Below are 20,006 nucleotides of genomic sequence, written 5' to 3'. Positions count from 1 at the left end.
AAGTTTATGGATAATTTTTTTATTACACGTCACATATGCAAGCAGCCCATAACCATTTTCAGTGATTAAGACTTCTACTGGTCTTTATCCAGGCCTACGTAAGACCATTGGGAACCTGGTAAAAGTTCCTGAGTGATGACTGATTGCCTGAACCTCCTGTCTGGCAGGATGGTTCTTATTCTCCTGAGTTCATGAATGCAAATCCATGTCGATTGTATAGAATTATCCACAGCCCTTCTCAAATTTAATATCATCAACCGTTTACCAGAAAAAAATTACACCATGAATGATTTCAAAGGAATTTTTATTTTTGGAAATGAGTAAGATTTCACCGTCTCGATGATTCTATTCAACTTGATTTCAAAGTATGAAAAGGCAACATTATGTATGTATAAAATTGCATTTATATTCCTTTTTCTCTCCTAGTTCTTACAGCTTACAGTGTTATCGTCACCTTGAGCAACTTGTTACTAGGATGTTTTAACCTGTTCCATCTTATTACAGTCTACCCAATAATTAGCAGGCTGGTTAGGGAGAGGAGAGAACCATGGGAAAGAGACCATAAGTTAGAGGCAGATCTAGGAAGGTGATTAGATTGGATGACCTTGAGGAGACCAGATAACCTGGGAGGAACAAGAACAAATTTCTCCTGAATACAGAAAAAGTGTATTCTCTGTTGTAAATAGGGACGTACACTCCAGAAGAATATAAACCGGTGATCCCAATTAGCCCCAGTGCTGCTTGAACAGACAGAGATACACGGGGCTACCCGATTATGTCATCTTGTTCCTATTTGTTATGGTCACACTTGGTTCATTCTCTATTCATCAATATGTATACGTTATAATTCCTAGTGGCAAATGCTGTGCAGTAAATATCCTGAGAATCCAGTGAGAGTCCAGAAACTGCACAAGTAATTCATCTCTGTTCTTGGTAACAGCAAATAGTAAATTTGAAGGCCTTTAGGAGAAGAGAGAAAATATAAAAACTCACAATCTCTTCTCTTTTTGCTGCCTCACGCCCTTCCTTTCCCTGGTTGCACCTCCGGGCACTTCCACGCTGCCAGGGGCACTTTCTCCCACGTCCTTCACAGCACCCTCGGGGGCCCCTGTGTCTCCAGTCATACTCACAGTCTTTCTAATTTTTCCCAGTTTTCCTTCATGCTTTTCTCAGGGGCTACCTCAAACATTCACCAACACCCCAAGCCCTCTACTTCCCCCGTGGGCATACGATCTTCCTTCTTCCATGGCTGAGGAAAGGGGCGCTGGTAACCGCAGAGGCTCTGGGCCTTCTGCCCACCGCGGCCTGCACACCTCTTAGTTCTCTGTGTTCCCATTTAGACTCCCCTTGGTACATTTTCATCCAGCTCCTCAGGGATTTGGGAGAGGAAGAGAGACATGGGAGAACTGAGAACACACTTTCAGGTGCCTTTGCCATTTAGCACGGATGCATTCTAGGGTGCAGGAGACTGACGGATGGAAGCAGAGGGGGAGACGCACGGGCGGGACGGCAGGGCAGGCGTTGGGCCTTCTCCAGCCAGACACCTCGTGCTACCGCAGTGCCCGGCACACAGTGGCCAAGCGCAGAATAGATACTGCGTGAATGAATGAACGGCACGGAATGCTAACCCCGTGGAAGGCAAGTAAGAAATCGGCACCATGTAACGTGCATCTTTAACCTGTCATCCCACCGCCGTCTGCGCTCGCGGGTCGTCCACCGCGCTCGGCTCCCCGCGTGAGCCCCAACGGGCTTGCAGCCCTATTGCCTCATCCAGTAGGTGCTTCTCACTCCTTATCTTCCTTGGTCTCCCAGCTCATTTCATTCTCCTGCCCTCACCCATTCTTAGGAACCTGCTTTCCTTTGGGTTGTTGCTTCTCTCTTGTAAGCTTTTGCTCTTCGGTTCACCTGCTGGGGCTGCTCTCAACCTTCCCGGTGGGGGGTGGGCGCTCCCTCCCGAGCCCCAACTACCACCCACCGCTCACCTGGAGAGCACTCTTTAACTTGTGCCTGCAGCCCAGGCATCCGCCCAGGTTCCAGAGGCTTCCTGGACGTCTTTACATGTCCCAGGCACCTCAAACACAGCATATCCAAACTCGAATTCATGATTTTGCTCTCCAAATCTGTATTTCGGCAGAATTTGCTCTCCATTTCCCTACTTACATTAAACCAGAAACTTGTATGACATCTGAAACTATCCCCATTCCTTTATTCCTCATATATAATCAGTCATGAAAGTCTCCCAATTTAACTTTGGAAACTGCTCTTGGCTCTATCCCCTTCTTATCTTTACTTATCTAATCTGTTTTCTCATTATTTTTCACTTGGATTACTACGCTAGCCCCCTTACTGTTTTTGCCTGCCAATAGGTTTGTTTTGTTTTGTTTTGTTTTTTTTCAATCTGTAATCCATACCGTTATCACTTTGCTCCAGGTGTTTTGGATGCCTGCAACATCTTGACTTCTTTCTTAGCCACGAGGGTTTGAGAAGCTGTTTCCTCTGCCTGGAAAACTTTCCTACCAAATCCTGGCATGGCCTCATCTTTTCACTTCATTCAGGTTTTTTTTTTTTTTTCTCTTTACCTAAAATTATATTCATATATTTAATTTCTTTTGGTTTCCTACAGTAGACAGAAGCTCTTCTTCAATACTGTACTACCAGTGCCTAGAAGGGTGGGCACAATAAATATTCACTGAACAAACCAATGAATAACTTAATAATAACTGTGTCCAGAATAACACACACAATACTGGGAAATACTGGCTTACTGGTTTGTTGCTCCCAGTGGATTGATGCCAACAAGTGAACTTCTCAAGAGCACTGAAGGCTTCTTTCCTGTAGTTCTAGGTTTTAATCGAGCAATAATGTCTAACACTGGGTAGGCCACAGTAACTGTTTCTTGGAAAACAAAGCAAAATAAAGCTTTCAACCTATCTCAGCTAGCAGAGCAGCTGAACTCCAGAGGTGGGGGCAATAACCATCCAATTTATGTTATTAGAGTCAGATTTGGAGAATATTTACCCCTTCAGTGTGTATTCCAATATCCAAATCTTGATTTTGCCTATAGGAGAATTTTACCTATATTTTTCTCTTCACAGGTTGCTAAAGATAAAACTTTATTGAAGGCATCATTTGTTTCTTCCTGCACCTCTTTATCTTCCCTTGAGCTCACTGACACAACCGTAGTTATAAAAATAGTTACGGGGCACTTGGGTGGCTCAGTGGTTGAGTGTCTCCCTTCGGCTCAGGTTGTGGTTCCGGGGTCCTGATATCAAGTCCCACATCGGGCTCCCTTTAGGGAGTCTGCTTCTCCGTCTGCCTTTGTCTCTGCCTCTCATGAATAAACAAATAAAATCTTAAAATAAAAGTTAGAAGTGGGGTAACATCACTGGCACGAAGTTTCCTCACCAACATCTTGTGACTCTCTTCCTTTGGCAAAGAAATGGAACACAAAATATTAAGGTTAAATGTGACCTTTAGTGTTTTCTAGTCCAATTTGCATTCTCAATCTTTTGTGCAGATGATAAACACTGAGGTCTAAAGACATTGAATGGCTTGCCTGATACCCTGTAACTGGCAGTAGGATATGCAACCTGGTGGAGAGGCAGGTAACATATTGGTGGCAACAGTAATGGTTAAAATCTTGGACAAGGTATTACTTGACAAGAAGTATGTAATTCTGGGACCAGAGAGGAAGTTCTTGTGCATTTACTGTACAACGTATTTGCCTGACTTGAATCTTCTCTTTGACTTCGAGCCCATGTGGACCCATTGAAATTGTCTGGAAGGAACCCACAACATTAAGGCAGGTTTGTGCAGGCCCAGCACTTTCTGTTACAGCTTCTGTGCTGTCCCACAGAGTCTTTAGGAATGTCCCACAATGAAATAAAGTTACGTTTGAGGGTTCGTTTGCTATCCTGACTGGCTTCTATTATTTCTTACTAGATCTATGTTTTTTTGAGATATCGTTGGTATATCTAAATTTAATTATCAGCTACTAAGCTGGGCAGTGGACACGTCATTAATTCTCTCTCTTGTTTCTTCTGTTATCATGATTCAAACTGCTGGACTTGGTCTCCTGGAGTACAGTTACTACACTATTTTGTTTCATCATTTAACCACAATTCTTATCTTTTTTATAGGAGGGTAGCACTTTCTCTTTTGGTCATGTAATTAATGACACAGGTGTACACCTCACCAGTTACAAATTGCTAGACTCTCCTTGTTACTAATGGCTCCAAGACTGTTCTCTTGCTAATGGGTTCTATTTGCTTCTTGGAGAAAAAGTATGTGCTAAACATATGGTTTAGCTTGAGTAATCTCTTTTTATATCAGTTTTATCTTAATAGGTTAATGAAATTGTGATGTGTATCAAATAAATAGGTTCAACTTTTATCACACATACTTTTTATATAATTCAGATTTTCATCATTTGACTTTCAAGTTTAAAATAAAAGTAGTTATATGCCTGAATATGAAAGAGCAAGTGTTCCCAGGGACTTTGCAATATGTATCTCTCAGAGATAAAATGTGCACATAAGATAAAAAGTATGCATATTAAGAATTTATAAAAGGATCTGATGAAGATTTTTATCTATACTTTTGCATTACTTTCAACTGAGAGTCTATGTGCTTATTTCTCAGAACCCCAGGATACTCTAACATGACTGCATAAACCTATCCTACATCTTTATCTTTGTCCGTATTATCTTTTATGCAATATGGTGGTCCTTAGGGAGCATTAATTGCTAGCTATCTTTTAGCTACTTAAGGGCAATCTTGGAACAATTACCATGTATTTATGGGAATGAGGCATTCATTTATTTATTGCCTTTCTCTTAAAAATCTCATAGCACTTGAGTCAAGAAGATAACAGTATAAATATGGCCACTTATCTTTGTGGGAATACTTCTTTCTCTATCTCTACCACGCACCTCAGCAGCTACACAACGCCCTTGTAATGATGATTGCCTCTCAAAAGCATATTGAGTCTGTCTTTTCTCAACTATCTTTTTATCTTTTCCTTCTTTCTCTGCTGCCCCCACTTCTTTCTTTTTCTTGAAATGGAACAAGGACCTTGACTTAGGGGGCATATAAATCTGGCTATGGGGAGGCCACTGTTCCCACTTCTAGATAAGATTGTCACAGATGTGAAACAATCACTGTGTCGGTTGTTTGGATGTTTACATGACATAAACGGTGTATTTCAAACTGGCAGACAAGTGCCACAGGCTATCTCATTAAACTTACTCAGTTGATTTAGGCTAAATAAATATTACTGCTTCATAGGGCTATAAATCTTTTTCCTTTTCATATACTTTTATGCATATATACATGCACATAAAATATATGACAATATGTGAGTAAAACACACAGGAATACTTGACAAAGTCATATAAAGGTATTAATCAAAGGGAGAAAAAAGGGTCTAATGCTCTTCAACCTCTAAATTTATTGTTTGACACTTATTTCTGGATATTACATGCAAAATACACATAAGAAGACTTCAACATTATATGTAAATTGTTATTTTAAATACTTTGCCAAGATTCATAACCCGATTTTAAAATTATATTTTTCCTTCCAGAGAGATATAAGACAGTAGGAATGACTTGAAAAGTTCATACTAAACTAATGGCAAGGAAGTCAGAAAATATAAATGAAATAACGTGTTATTTCTTTTCTTTCTGTCTTTTAGATTAGTCTTTGCTAGCTATTGTGGTATAGCTGGATCTTTCCAAGTCTTACATTTTAGAAATAACCTATTTCACTAACCTAAATATTTTCTTTATTTGAAAAAGTAGTGTTTATTTTATTTATTCAGATTCTCTTTAATACTATTTAATCCGGATAAGATAATTAAAGTATAAAACTGATTCAGTCACTGTAATATAGAAAAAAAGAAAAAAAAAACACAATACACATATACACGCACACACGCACTTGCACCTTGGGTTTTAGAGTCAAAAAGACCTTAGCTTGAATACCAGCCATGCCACTTAATATGGGTTAGAGGTCTTTCTGAAGGTTAATTAACTTGTCTGAGCTTCAGGGGATAGTGATACTCACAGTAGTTGCCGTGACAACAAAATGGTAAACTCTATGTGTAAAGGTGCCTGACACAGAACGCCAACAATGGCTACCATCTCATGTGGCTTATTACGATGCATACTATGCTAAATGCCTTGTACATTTACAAATTTAATTAGTATAGTATTCCTATGGAGTAGGAGTAATTTTGGTCCTACTTTTATAGATGCTGAAGTAAAGGACAGGGATGGTAAATAATTTACCTAAAGCTGCACAACTCTTAATTGGCAGGAGTAGAATTCTAACTTTTCAAAACTTTGAGCATCAAACAACAATCATTTTATCTTCTCTCATGATTTTATGGGATGAGCGAGGTGACTTCTTGACCAGGTGTCAACTGCAGCTACAGCCATCTGGTTTTGGTGGTGGTGGTAGTGGGGAGAGGCTGCAACGTCTGAGGCTGTTTATCACAAGCCTGGCATTCAGACTATCTGCAGGGAGCTCACTTAGAGCTGTTAACCAGATATTCTAGCTGTCCTCCTCTTTGCAATACTGCTTGAAGCCTCACCATATGGACCAGCTTTGCTCAGCACAGGCTGGGCTACAGGAAGGAGTGTGGCAAGAGGACAAGCTCCAAAGTGCAGACGTGTAAGATGTTTCTACTTGCATCACACTTGCTAATGTCCATTAGCCAAGGCCAGTCATATGGACAAACCCAGAATCAATAGAAAGAACAACACAAGGGCATATATACTGGAAGGTTCCATTAAGGTCACTATAGTAACAGACAAGTCCAACAGCTCTCTCCCATCAAGAGAGAGGGAAGCAATCCATAAGAAACTCTCAATGATAGAGAACAAACTGAGGGTTGATGGAGGGAGATGGGTGGGGGATGGCTAAATAGGTGATGAGTATTAAGGAGGGCACCTGTTGTGATGAGCAATAGTTGTTGTATATAAGTGATGGATCACTAAATTCTCCACCAGAAACCAATTTTTACTATATATGTTAACTAACTAGAATTTAAATAAAAATTTGAAATTAAAAATGGATAATCATAAAAAGAAAAAAAAAGCATTCTTCTGTTTTTCAAACTATCAGGGCATCATGTTGATCAATGCCTTGTGAGAAGGACTGAGGAACACATAGTCAATAAATGTTTTGGTAAGCTTTTATACTTTTCTGCTTTCAAATATGACATGATATTTTAATTTCCCATAAACAGTTTTAGAAGAAATTTCAGTTTTATGGAAAAAATGCTTCTCAAAGATCTAAATTATTTTTATGAGTTTTTTCAATGCTATTCTCTATTGGGTTTTGTATGTTATAATTCATTTGTGAATAAAATAAGGAGAACTATACTTAGGTTTATGTCTATGTCCTATCATTATTCAAATAAAAGTGATTATATGGCAATCTGTTTCTTAGAGTATAAGGTTATTTTGTATTTTTAAGAAACTTCAAAGGAATGGCTTTGATCCCACTATTTAGGTAAAAACAGGATTTCTTTCTCTAAGTTGTAATTCTTTTCTCCATTTTGTATAAATTAAAAGTAATTTAATTCTAATGGCATTTATGTAGATGGGATTCACGTTTAGAAGTTTTATTTCAGATCAAGTAGCTATATTTGTATAAGAGATTTATTTTCAAACAGAAGTATTTTACCTTAATGACTCAAAATATTTAAACTGCTTTTTCTATTAACACTGAAATTTTGGCAGCTTTAGAAGTGAATATAGTGAACACAGAAGTGAATATATTATAGAGATTAGAAAAAATATATACTTCTTTACTTTTGATTAATTACTTCAAGTTAGATTACCAAATAATTTATATGTAATAAATACCATTTCAAAGCTGTTTGGTGACCAATGCAAACTCTGATAATGTCATAGCCTAATATCAAGACCGAGGGGTGATATCAGAAGATGATATCCAGACTAAATTATCCCCTTAATGGCTGTGGTATTGCTATTAAGGTTTTGTTTGTTTGTTTCTTAACGAAATGAGTTAGATAGAGATACATAAAAGAAGCAATGAAGAAAATCAGTACTCACTTTTTGTGACAACACCTTCTAGTCGAATGATATTTGGGTGGTCAAACTGACCCATGATACTAGCTTCTCTTAGAAAATCTCTTCTTTGTCGATCCATGTGGCCACCTTTCAAAGTTTTGATGGCAACGGGGATCTCTCTTTTCCCGGGTGTCTTCAAACGCCCACTACAGACTTCTCCAAATTCTCCTTAAAATATGAACAAAAGTGGCTTGTTTAAAAACAGAATACTTACATTCCAGAAGAACTGAATTGTCATATGGTACTATCTTTTTGCTTTTTACCATAATGGCCATCAAGTGTGTCATTTTCACATGGAGATTTCTGTCCTACAAGTTAAATTTGTAATGACAATGTTTGATCAGCATCATTTATAATGAATAACGGAATGCATTTTCATATGGTGTAGCACAGGAACTACCATTGATAGATCTCCCTGACCCGCACAGAAATTATGACTAGCAGAATGGGTGAGGCTAATGCAATTCTATAGAAAAGCAATCACTGCATAGCATTTCCTGTTCCTGTTCTTAATACTGATATATGGGCCAAATGTCTCTCTATTCAGGGAATCCATCAGGCATGTGTAGTGGGTTTGATCCTGCAGGTCATGTGCCTGAGCTTCACTACCATCAGAAATCAATGCTAGGGTCAATTGATATATGAACGTATTGAAATGACTACATTGAACTCAACTATAAGAAGTGATTATGCAGACTAAATTACAAGTCACATGGTTGGAATGCAGATATAGTAAGATGATCTATGGCTCAGCAATGGCTTCGCTGGGCAGTAATATACAATAGCCAAACATTTATCATGAATTTAATATATATTAAGTATATATTAATTAATAAAATTATATATTAATAAATATTTATATATTTCTGTAATACAAAGTATATATATTAATAAATATATAGTTTTATATATTTATCATTATATATTATATACAATGTAATATTTATATTTATATTTATATATCCAGCTATTAGCGTGCTGTGAGTTTCAAAGAAGTCTAAGAGTTGGTCTGTATTCTTAGGAGCTTATTATAGTCTAGTAGAAGAATTTAGCTGAACATAAAAAAAATATTTAAGAACATAAGAACCCGTCTCGACAAATGCTGTATTAGTTGAGTAAGAACAGTGGGATATAGAAGACATCCTGGAACAGGTAAACTTTTGTTGGACTTCAAGCAATGGGTACAATTTGGATATTCAAGAAAAGCAGTGATATTCCAGACAGGGAGTGATAAAAGTGAAGACAGAGCTTCAAAGTTCAGAAGCCATACAGACACAAGGATGACTAGATGGGTTAATGTGGAAAAGAAGTTGGATGTTTTCTCAGTTGCAATACAATAAGTTCAATTAAAGCTTAAAATTCCAGACTTAATTTTGTGAGGCTAATTAGCTGCATTTACTTAAGAGCATGATGCTTGACCACCAATTTATTAATCTATAAAGATAATAATAAAACCTTCCATAATTCTATAATGTCCCTTCCTCATAACGATATTGGGAAGATCCAGATGATATATGTAAAAGTCCTTATCAACTGTAAAATGCTATTTGTGTGCTTTAAGTTATATGAATCTTTGGAAGGGGCAAAGAAATGAGAATGAAAATATCCTCAATTGGTTTATTAGCTAGCAGGTCTGTCTAATAGTTCGGTGTGATGTATTAAAGTGTAGAGGTCCAAATTAAATTTTTGCAGTAAAATATATTTCAGTTATCTGTATTTTCTTTGGAGCAATTCATTACAGTCAACTAGACGTTGACTTTGCAGGAATATTGACTACCTTTTGGTGTAAATGCTAAGATATTGTTTAAGTGAAAAAAAACAAACCTGGAAAGGAAACAAGCCAAAATGTTGTTTCCTAAATTATGTGTAAACATGTCCATTAGAAATAGAAAGCAGGCTAACAAGAGGGTTTACTCTCTATTAAACCAACAAATAAATAAACAAAAAACACAGACTAGGATGGAGTCCCTAAGTTCAGTGCATATAATATTGGAGTTTCACCAATCTTATTTAATTTGACATCAAAACAAGAAAAATCCTTTTTACTTAATGACGCTCTCAACCTATTGAGGGTTAAATGTTCTTATGCTCACAGGGAAAAGAAGCCACAGGTTTTCAGTTTTGTTTGTAACGTTTCTTTTATTTTTCAAAAGCTTTTCTCTCATATATAAAAAATGGCAATTGATAGAGATGTTTAACATTTTTCTATTGAAGCTCTGAACCTTTAGAGAAAAGCTATGTACATATATTTAAGTTAATGTCTGATACACCCAGGCCTACTGAGATACTTGAAATTTCTTCTTAGATCACTGTGGTTTGTTGTATGACTATGCAGAGCAAGGAAAGCATTTTTCTCTTTTTTCCCCTTACTTTGCCTTAATAAGTCTGCTAGTAAATATAAAAAAAAAATCTTTTAAAGTATTACTTTAAAACTCCTCACCTGCCATAAACCCATAATCCAAGTGATTTTCTGTTAACACTTCATAGTAATCCAAATAAACTTTTGAATACAGTGAAATGAACAGAAAACTCTGTTGTTATTTGATCAAGGCAGGCAGAGTCGTAATTTTCTTTGGTTTTCTCTTGTCTGAAATTCATGTATCCTATTATCACCAGGGAGGTGTTTTCTTCATGTCAAACTTGCACGATCAAGCTGTTATCACACTTATTTCAGTGACACTAAATATAGTTGCCTCAATTAAGGATTTGATACTCCTAGTGCATTCTTTAGGCAAAGTCCAAAAAATTCAGTCACAGAAAGTATTACAACCCTTATCTGTGGTTAGTCTGGATGTATCAGACATATCAGATAGTGAAGAAAAAAATATTTTAAATTAAATGCATAGTTTAAGATATTGCCAAAGATTGATCCATTATATTGCTGTCCTTGAAGCAAGAGTAGAGGCTCTGTACATAACCATAGGTAAGATAAATTATGCTTCAATAAGATGTGTGGACATTTATGTATCCTGGTTAGTCCATCATTAACTTGTAACTATAGGAATATAATATTAACCATAGATTTTTTTCTTCACCAGTCATTGTCATCATCATTATTCCATAGGTAGCCCTTATACAGTGCTTACCATAAGCCAGGTCTAAAACTAAATATGTTTTTTTAAATTTTTACAACAAACCTTTGCAGTAGATACCAAGATTATCTCCACTTTACAAATGAAGAAGCTGAGATACATGAGCTAAGTAACTTTCCATGGTGACACAGGTAGAAAATGGCAAAACTGTAATTCAGACCCAGCAAGTGTGGCTCCAGGGTCCATGCTTATAAAAACACCATTCTCTGCTGTCTGGGATGTTTATTATTAATAAATTTTATTATTATACCATAACAATAATTAGCATGGATTTTCTGTATGAAATCTATATAACCAGATTAAAACTGTGGAGGAATGGTGGAGGTGATGAGGGACTAGCCATCTTGGAGGATTATCATCTCACAATCTCCTGGAGGCCTTCCAAAATTTTCTTCCCCGTGTTCAAAGATTCTGGTTCTCCCTTTTCCAACCCCTTGAGAGTCACTGAAGCAAAGAGCCATACTCCCAATGGCTTTTTAGAACATATCTCTCAGGTCTAATGAGGTATTTCATTCTTCCTGTTTACTATTTCCATCTGACAGGAAGGTTTCCACAAATTGTTCCCCTTCCTCCCTTGTTTCCATCCTCCTCAGTCCTCTGTACAGATGGCTTCTTATTAGCAGTGAAGGCCAAGATTTGAAGTCCCTCCTTCAGAAAATTTTCTCTGGTCAAGAAGAAAATTTTAATTTTCTTTTCACCTAATTTAATCCCCTGCTACCATCAGTTCCTCCCAAATGGGAAGAAAAAACTTAGCAGCACTAATCAGACGCTGGCTTTACTCTCAGAGCTGGGCTATGTTGTTCTCCTATCACATGCTATACCAGCCTCGACAAGATCACTCTGAGATAGAGCAAGGTCACTGCATAATTTTGCCTAAGCACAGACAAAGGCAAGGTCACATGCCAAAATGCTAAATATGCCCTCCTCTCCTGGCTAAAATGGGTGACTGCTACTTCTTTACCAATTAAAACCTTATCCTTGTTCTAGTCTCTCCTCCGTGTAGATAAAATCCATTAAGATGTAAGTGTAAGTCCTAAAATTAAGGCCCAATATTATGTGCTGCTTTTATATGTGAGGCAAACTGGGAAGGGCTCAACTAGCCTTCCTAAAGGCTCTCCCTTCCACTCTGCTCCTATATGTAAGGTCCTCTAGCCAAACATTCCTCTTTATCAAATGGAGCAGATCTAGTTCTTCTTTATTGCTTTGCAGTAGGGTTTACTTTCCTGCCAGTCTGTGGAATGATTTGAACAAGCCAATCACATCCTTCAAAGGAAACCAGGGGCTCCTTGACTTCTTGGTACTACAAAGCTGGCCAACCTCTAGGTGCCCCTGTGTGTGATGTCCTTTTCCCCGCTGGGCTACGAGTACCTATAATTAATAATATCTACCAATCTCATCTGTCTCATGTAGGGTGTTGTGTCCTTGGCATCCCATGACCCTAGGATGAGAATTCCTACCTCATCAACAGGGTGAAGCATTATTGGTCAGAATGTAAATTTGGGCAGCCACCATGGAAAACAGTGTGGAGGTCCTTCAAAAATGTTAAAGATAGAAATACCATATGATGCAGTAATTCTACTACTGGGTATTTACACCTTCTACCAAAATGAAAACAGGATATTAAAGATATATCTACATTTCCAGGTTCACTGCAGCATTATTCATAACAACCAAGATATGGAAGCAACCTAAGTGTCCATCGACAGACAAATGGGTAAAGAAGAAGTGGTATGTACACACAACACAGTATTACTCAGCCAACAAAAAGAACGAGATCTTGCCATTTGCAACAACATGGATGAACCTACAGTGTATTTGGCTAAATGAAATGAGTCAGACAGAAAAACCTATGTGCGAAATCTAAAAAGCAAAATGAATAAAGGAGAAAAAAAAAGCAGAAAAAGACCTATAAATTCAGAGAACTGGTGATTGCCAACGGAGGGCGGGTGGGGAGATAGGCAGAAAGGGGTAAAGGGGAGTGGGAGGTTCAGGCTTCCAGTTATGGAATGCATACATCACGGGCATGAAGGTGCAGCACAGGGATTATAATAGTGCTGCATGGTGACAGGTGGTAGCCACATTTGTGGGAAATATAGCATAATGTATACAGGTGTTGAATCACTATGTTGCACAACTGAAACTAATGTAACATTGTGTGTCAACTGTATGTGTGTCAATAAAAATAAATAGAATAAAAAATGCTTACTAAAAAAAAAACAACAACCAACACATACTCAATAACAGAACTGCTGCTGCTTTCTGACAGCATCTAATCTTTGAGCAAACTCCTGCTTCCTTAGATAGCCCAAATCACCCAGTCAAAACCCAAGTCCCGTAGGTGGCATCATCTAACATTCCCTTACTGACACACACTACATTTCCACATGCTGAGAGTTTTTCCCTTGCTGAAGTGAATGATAAACCCAACTTTTTAAACTATAGTGTGCTCCTGGGATCTTTGGCTTGCAAGTATTACATATACTTATACATATTTACTGTATAGCGCTTTGACTACTTGAAATTTCTTTGAAATTCATTCTTAACAATCGTATACATTTGGTACATATTGCTCCACTTCAGAATCTCCTCCTGACCAAATCAACTATCATCTAAGTCATGAAGGCATGGGCCTTGGCATCTCTACTCTTTGTTGTATCTGCACAGCCTAGGACATAATAAATAACTCTTCAATATTCATTGAATGAATGAAATGAATGGGGGGGGGTGTAAAAATTCTAGGCCCAAAGTTGGGATGTCGTTAGAGGACAGGGATTTTCCAATATAGTAACTTTTTTTTTTTTTAATTACAGTCTCCTCTGCTTTATTTTCACTGTGTATAGTTAAGAGATACCTCAACATCTTCTGTATTCAGTTTTTTTTTTTTTTATTTAACTGTGCACAATCCACTTTCCTTCCTGAGTGTGAAGGCAACAGGAAGAATATTTTTAAGAGACATACAAAGAAAGTGTTAAAAAAAAAAAAAGAAGAGGCATAAAAGAAAAACATATAGGCAAATTTTAATTTAGTTCCTGAGGAATGCATTAGTCTCTTGAGGTCTTAAATTAAATTCCATTATTATTAATGCTATCAGAAGGGTCACCTACCCAATTGTATTCAAGGACTTATGACTATTCTCTTGGATTTCTTCCCAATACATAGCACACCTTTTACATGTGAAAGAGAACAACATTTTTAAGAGAATTTATAATTTCATACTAGTTGAAATGATATTTGATATTGAATACTTCTGATTCAACTTCATGGAAGGATTCAACATGATGCAAGATTTCTCACATTTAACAAGACTTGTCAGTAGGAAGAGTTGATTAATACATGGGAGAGGGCAGGTTCTCAGAAATTAGGGCTTCTATGTCTACCTTCACTGCTAATTTTTTCTGTGGTATCAGAGGAAATCACATTATTTTTTCCTGCTTTAGTGTCACTTGGGGAGAAGGGGGTTAAATACCTACCACCTAGCTACATTTTTTAGAAATAAAAATTAATGTGTAAATACTTACAAAGCTTTTTGGATCCTAAAAAGGTTCCATGTAACCCCGAATCTTTTCAAATTACACAGACACCACAGAAGATATGTTAAATATGTTATTCTAAGTATCCTTCATGGCTAGGCTCTTAATGTCTAGGTCAAAAAGAGGATTTCTTTAAGACCTGAAAAGGAATTTTTCAACTTCTTTATCAAATAATGGGTAAGGATTTTTTCAGTGAATGAATTCAGTAACACATGATCCCATATTACCCATTTTTTCCTACACCACATTCCAAAAATTTAACAGCATCTTTTTCTTTCTAGACAAGTTTTTTTTAATGATGTAATTCCAATTTTTGTGATTTGAATGTAATAAGAGCACGCGAGACAGTAATCCAGAAGCACGAAGAAATGATGGTTAAGTGATAGCAACGTGCATGTTATCATTCGAGATGCCTGAAAAGTTGACTCAAGGCTTCAGAGCACTAATCTCTGCACCCCCCTCCCCAATATTTGGAGAGCTACATTGTAGTTTAATGCTTTGGTTGTGCACTGATGTGTTTCTCTACACCAACTTCCCAGTTGATGTGTCCGTTTGCTCATAGGGCTGCCCGTTACACACCCTGGTCAGCTGTCAGGGGTGGCCGGACCCCATGATCACAGGCTTGCCTGCAGTGCTGCTTCTCGACATACTTTCAAAACGGTATTTGTTGTTCGTGCATACACACTACTAGCAAATACATCTCTTGCTGCTAAACAAAGCTCTGTATTTAACAAAAATGTGTTTTGTTTATTTACTTGAGGCAAAAGGGGGCCTCTCATTGTGTTACGGGGCTTGCTTTTCAATAAAATTCTGCCTTTACTCTTAGGACACATGGGAGTGAGTCAAGAGACTGACACGAAAAGATGACCTGATTGATTCATTAATAATAATTTGAAGTTGCTTGTTCTAGAAACATAACTTCGAAAGGCTGAGTTGACTAATCCTTGCTTTATGCTTCTCCACACCCTGCACCAACTATTATTCTAGTGCCGGTGCCTCTTGGTGTCAAATATTAACTCATTATGTTTCTCCTTACTAACTTTAATCATCCAAAAAATAGAGACCTCATCGATCCTTCTATCTCAGTGCCTAGCAGGATTCCCAGCATCGGATAGGAACTCAGTAATTTGCTGAATGGATGAATCTGCCATATGCTTGAAGGTCACGTGTGCATCATCAAGTTGGGCGGAGGGGGGAGTTGAGGATTTAACTGCGTGATTCAGGCACAAGAGAACTTATTATTATTTTAATTTAATTCTTTCCTTTTCATTGAGGTAAACTGGACACACAATATTACATCCATTTCAGGTATGCAGCAGTGATTCAACAAGTTTCTGTGTCATGCCGTGCTCACCACGAGTGTGGCTCCCATCTGTCACCACACTATGCTACTACGATACCACTGACTGTATTCTCTATGCTTTACCTTTTATTCCTGTGATTTATTCGTCCCATAACCGGAAATCTGTACTTCCCACTTTTTATTATTTTCTGCTGAAACATGCTTCCCAAATGCAATACTGTCCTCAAGGTGATTACAATTTTTCTCTACTTCTGACATCATAAGTCCAGCATATTACTTACCTATCAAATACTCTTAATTCACAATATTTTCACTTTTCAAGCTCACTGATCCTTCTACCCTAGAACACCTTTTTAAATCCAGTTTATGAGCCTCTAGCAGATGGTCTCTCACACCACCTCCTTTCTTGCCTGAAGGGATATTGAAACAGGTCCTCTTTAGAGTAAAAAAAAAATTTGCATTTTAAAACTCTGTGTGATGACCTATCAAAATTGATTCTCCGTTTTGGCATCAAAAGAATGACATTGGGGCATCTCTGTGTGGCCAGTTCTTAAGATCCCGGGGTCCTGGGTTTGATCCCTACATCAAGCTCCTTGCTCAGAAGGAAGCCTGCTTTTTTTTCCCTCTCCCTCTTGACCCTTTCCCCTGCTCATGCTCTCACTTGCTCTCATTCTCTCAAATGACTTAAAAAAAAAAAAAAAAAAAAAAAAAGAAATAAACTTTTGGTTTCCTTATCTATAAAACATTGACTATATGTTTTGCAGAGTTATGGGAAGTAAAGGTGTCTAGCACTTCCACTTGCCCTCTAGCCACCTGCTCCCCCCCCACCCCGCCCTGCCAAAGGACCAATTCCACCACTTGCCAGGCCCTCCTCCCACAACCAGGCTACTGAGCACTCTGCATTGGATAGCTGTTCCTAGAAACAAACAGTTCTTTATGTAGCCATAGTTTGTTTTCAGTATACACACTCTCTATCACAGAGTAATGTCTTCACTGTCACCAACTATTATCTCTTGGCAGTGAAGTTCCAAATCTAAACTTGTAGCTCAGATTTCTCCCTTGAACCCTAGGTTTCTATAACCACTTGAAAGTTTCCCAGGAACAACCTTATCATCATCTTCTGTATTAGTCTGCTTGGGCTGCTATAAAAAAAAGTACCATAGCCATGGTGGCTTAAACAACAGAAATTTATTTTTTCACAGTTCTGAAAACTGACAAGTCTAAGAGCATGGGGCCTGCTGATTCAGTTCCTGGTTATAGCTCTTTTCTGGGCTCACAGACAGCCATCTTTGCTCTGTGCCATCATATCGCCATTCCTTGATGAGGCCGGAGAGCTCTTTCTCTTCCTCTTCCTCTAAAGCCACCAGTACTTTTAGATTAGGACTCCATCCTTAGGACCTCATGTATCCTTAATTATAACCTATTTTCAAATACAGTCACAACTGGAGTCAGGGCTTCAATGTATGAATTTTGGAGGGACACGATTCAAATCAAAAGCACCATTTAAAACCCATTTTTCTATCTTCTTCCTTTGATTCATTGACTAGCCACGGTTGGTTGAATAAAGGCTCCTCACAGATGTCTACTTTCTAATCTACAGATCTGTGAACATGTTACCTTATATAGCAAAAGGGACTCTGCAGATATATTGAGTTAATGATCTTGAGATGTGATTATTCTAGGTGAGCCAGGTGAGGCCTACATAATCACAAGGGGTCTTTAGAAGAGGGAGGCAGGAGGAACAGTCAGGGAAGGACATGGGATGATAAAAAACAGAGGTGAGAATGTCAGAGGGGTATCTGGAGAGACTATGTTGCTGGCTTTGAAGATGGAGAAAGGGACACAAGTCAAGGAACACAGGCAATCTTTAGAAGCTGGAAGTCAAGGACACAGGTAAGCTCCCCGAATGAATCTGTCAGCACCCGAACTTCAACCCAGTGACGCCGATTTTGAACTTCTGTCAGAGAAATAATCTTTGTGTTTTTTAAGCCCCTAATTTGTGATAATATAGGATGGCTTTTAGCACAGGGCCTGGCATAGAGTGTGTTCTTAAATATTAGCTTCCACTTAACCTGAATAATATCCTGCTTTTAAGTATAATTTCTTATTACGCTCCAGTGCACCCTTTTACACTCTTCTATTAACATCATTTCTCTCATACCCTTACAGAGGTTTTGTCTTCTTTTCAATCTCCGGGGTCTAACCTAGAGAACACCATAGGTAACCAACAGTCACTGACGCATGAGCCAACATCCTTATGTGCATCAGTATTTAACTCTCTTTGTGAAAATATGTACTAAACATTTTTAACTGGTTTTTGAGAGCGCAACCATGAGAGAATATAATTTTCCCCAGTTTGTGTGAATTCCTGCACTAGCACAAATAAGACATTTTGGAATGCAGTCAAGCAATAGAAGTGATCAGTATTCACAATGGAGGGCTTGTGTTTAGGCAAGCATGACTAAGAGAAGCTAGTGGATTGTCAACTGTACTGGTCAAGATGTTTTCACAAATGAGAGAAAAGCATCTTTTAAAATATTCATAAGTAATTATTTTGACTAAAACAGCCAGTAAGTGTCCTGAATTATTATTAAAAATAATATTATATATGTTTTAATAGCAATAAAAGAACAGATTTAATATACTACATGTTTATAAATAAAATTAGGATATTAGGTCATTTTTTTCTTAAGCTAAAGAAAAGATACATAGATAATCACTTATACCTCTGTAAATTAAACCATGATTCAGGACTCCAGACATTTTATTTTATTTATTTTTTTTTTTTGACTCCAGACATTTTAATGTGATTTTATTTACTCTCAAGGGGTAATAATAGACAGATGTTCTAATACAACAGTGAACATTTAGAAAGTTTGTTTTCATGTTAAAGTACTATTTTCACTACTATAAACCATATTGTTTTAGGTAAAGTTATAGTCAATCATTTTTGTCTTTCAGAAGACAAAAAATTCATCATATTTATCATTTAAAAAAATTTATGCTTCATTATTTTACTTATTCAAAAGACAGTTTTCACTGAGTCCTATATTGCAGAATGTGCCATTATTATATGTACAATCTAGGAAGGAAATACTGCTGCTAATTAAACTATGGATGCTATCAAATGTAAGAAGCAACCCAAATTCAATGATATTAAAATGAGGAAATTTACTTGATCAAAAACTTGAAAGAAGAGAAGAAGTTCATTGGTCAAATAACTGGAATGCTATCTCATTTTGATGTATATCCTTTTATTCTATTTTCTAAGCATAAAGTTTAAATTTTCATAAAGTTGAAGTCATAACATACATTATTTTTCTGTATATATTTAAGACTCTTATATTCCCTTACTATTACAATACAGATGACCCTTGAATAATGTGGGGCTTAGGGGTACCAACCTCACAGAGTCAAAAATCCACATGCAACTTCTGACTCCCCAGAACTTAACTATTCATAGCCTGCTATTGACTGAAAGCCTTACCAACAACATAAATGGCTGATTAAAATGTATTTTGTATATTATATGTCTTAAATACTATAGGTCTACAATGAAGTATGCTAGATAATATAAAATGTTATTAAAAATAAGGAATATAGAATATATTTATACTACTGTACTGTAAAAAATATGCTTATAAGTGCAATTCAAACTCGTGTTGTTCATGGCTCGGTGATGTATGTAGTTTCCATGTTATTATATATCATTTAACTTATTTTAACAAATGCCTTTTTAAAGAGCTTTGAAATCATTCCCATTCTCTTATTGTTTTTAAAACAGCTCTTACTATTAATTGTTTGATTATAAGCATTATAGAGCAACATTTTTGTAATTTAAAATTTAATTTCACTCTATCACATGAACTGAACAATAAACACTTAAAATATTCCTTTTTTTTTTTTTTTTTTTTTTTTTGGAGAGAGTGTGGGGAGGAGCAAAGGGAGAAGGAGAGAGAAAATCTTAAGCAGGCTGCAT

The 20,006-nt window shown here is 37.1% G+C and overlaps 1 protein-coding gene and 1 long non-coding RNA gene across 23 annotated transcripts in view; one reads left to right on the top strand and one right to left on the bottom strand.

The window, feature by feature from the left end:
- Window positions 1-20,006, bottom strand: part of EPHA6 (EPH receptor A6) — an 880,674-nt gene that overhangs the window by 200,314 nt on the left and 660,354 nt on the right. For all 22 annotated transcript variants that reach the window (XR_007407962.1, XR_007407961.1, XR_004811710.2 and 19 more), the window contains one exon: window positions 8,085-8,270. Coding sequence is in view for 19 of the 22 variants with exons in the window: in XM_025417283.3 (XP_025273068.2) it covers window positions 8,085-8,270 (186 nt within the window). In the remaining 3 variants the exon portion in view is untranslated. The remainder of the gene's footprint in view (window positions 1-8,084; window positions 8,271-20,006) is intronic.
- Window positions 6,110-13,073, top strand: LOC112640827 (uncharacterized). The gene is made up of 3 exons (XR_003124283.3): window positions 6,110-6,675; window positions 7,129-7,191; window positions 12,839-13,073. It is a non-coding gene; the product is annotated as an uncharacterized LOC112640827 (long non-coding RNA).

The sequence above is a fragment of the Canis lupus genome, chromosome 33 (assembly GCF_003254725.2).
Source record: "Canis lupus dingo isolate Sandy chromosome 33, ASM325472v2, whole genome shotgun sequence".
Taxonomy (NCBI): Eukaryota; Metazoa; Chordata; class Mammalia; order Carnivora; family Canidae; genus Canis; species Canis lupus.
This window is presented reverse-complemented; position numbering and strand designations above follow the sequence as displayed.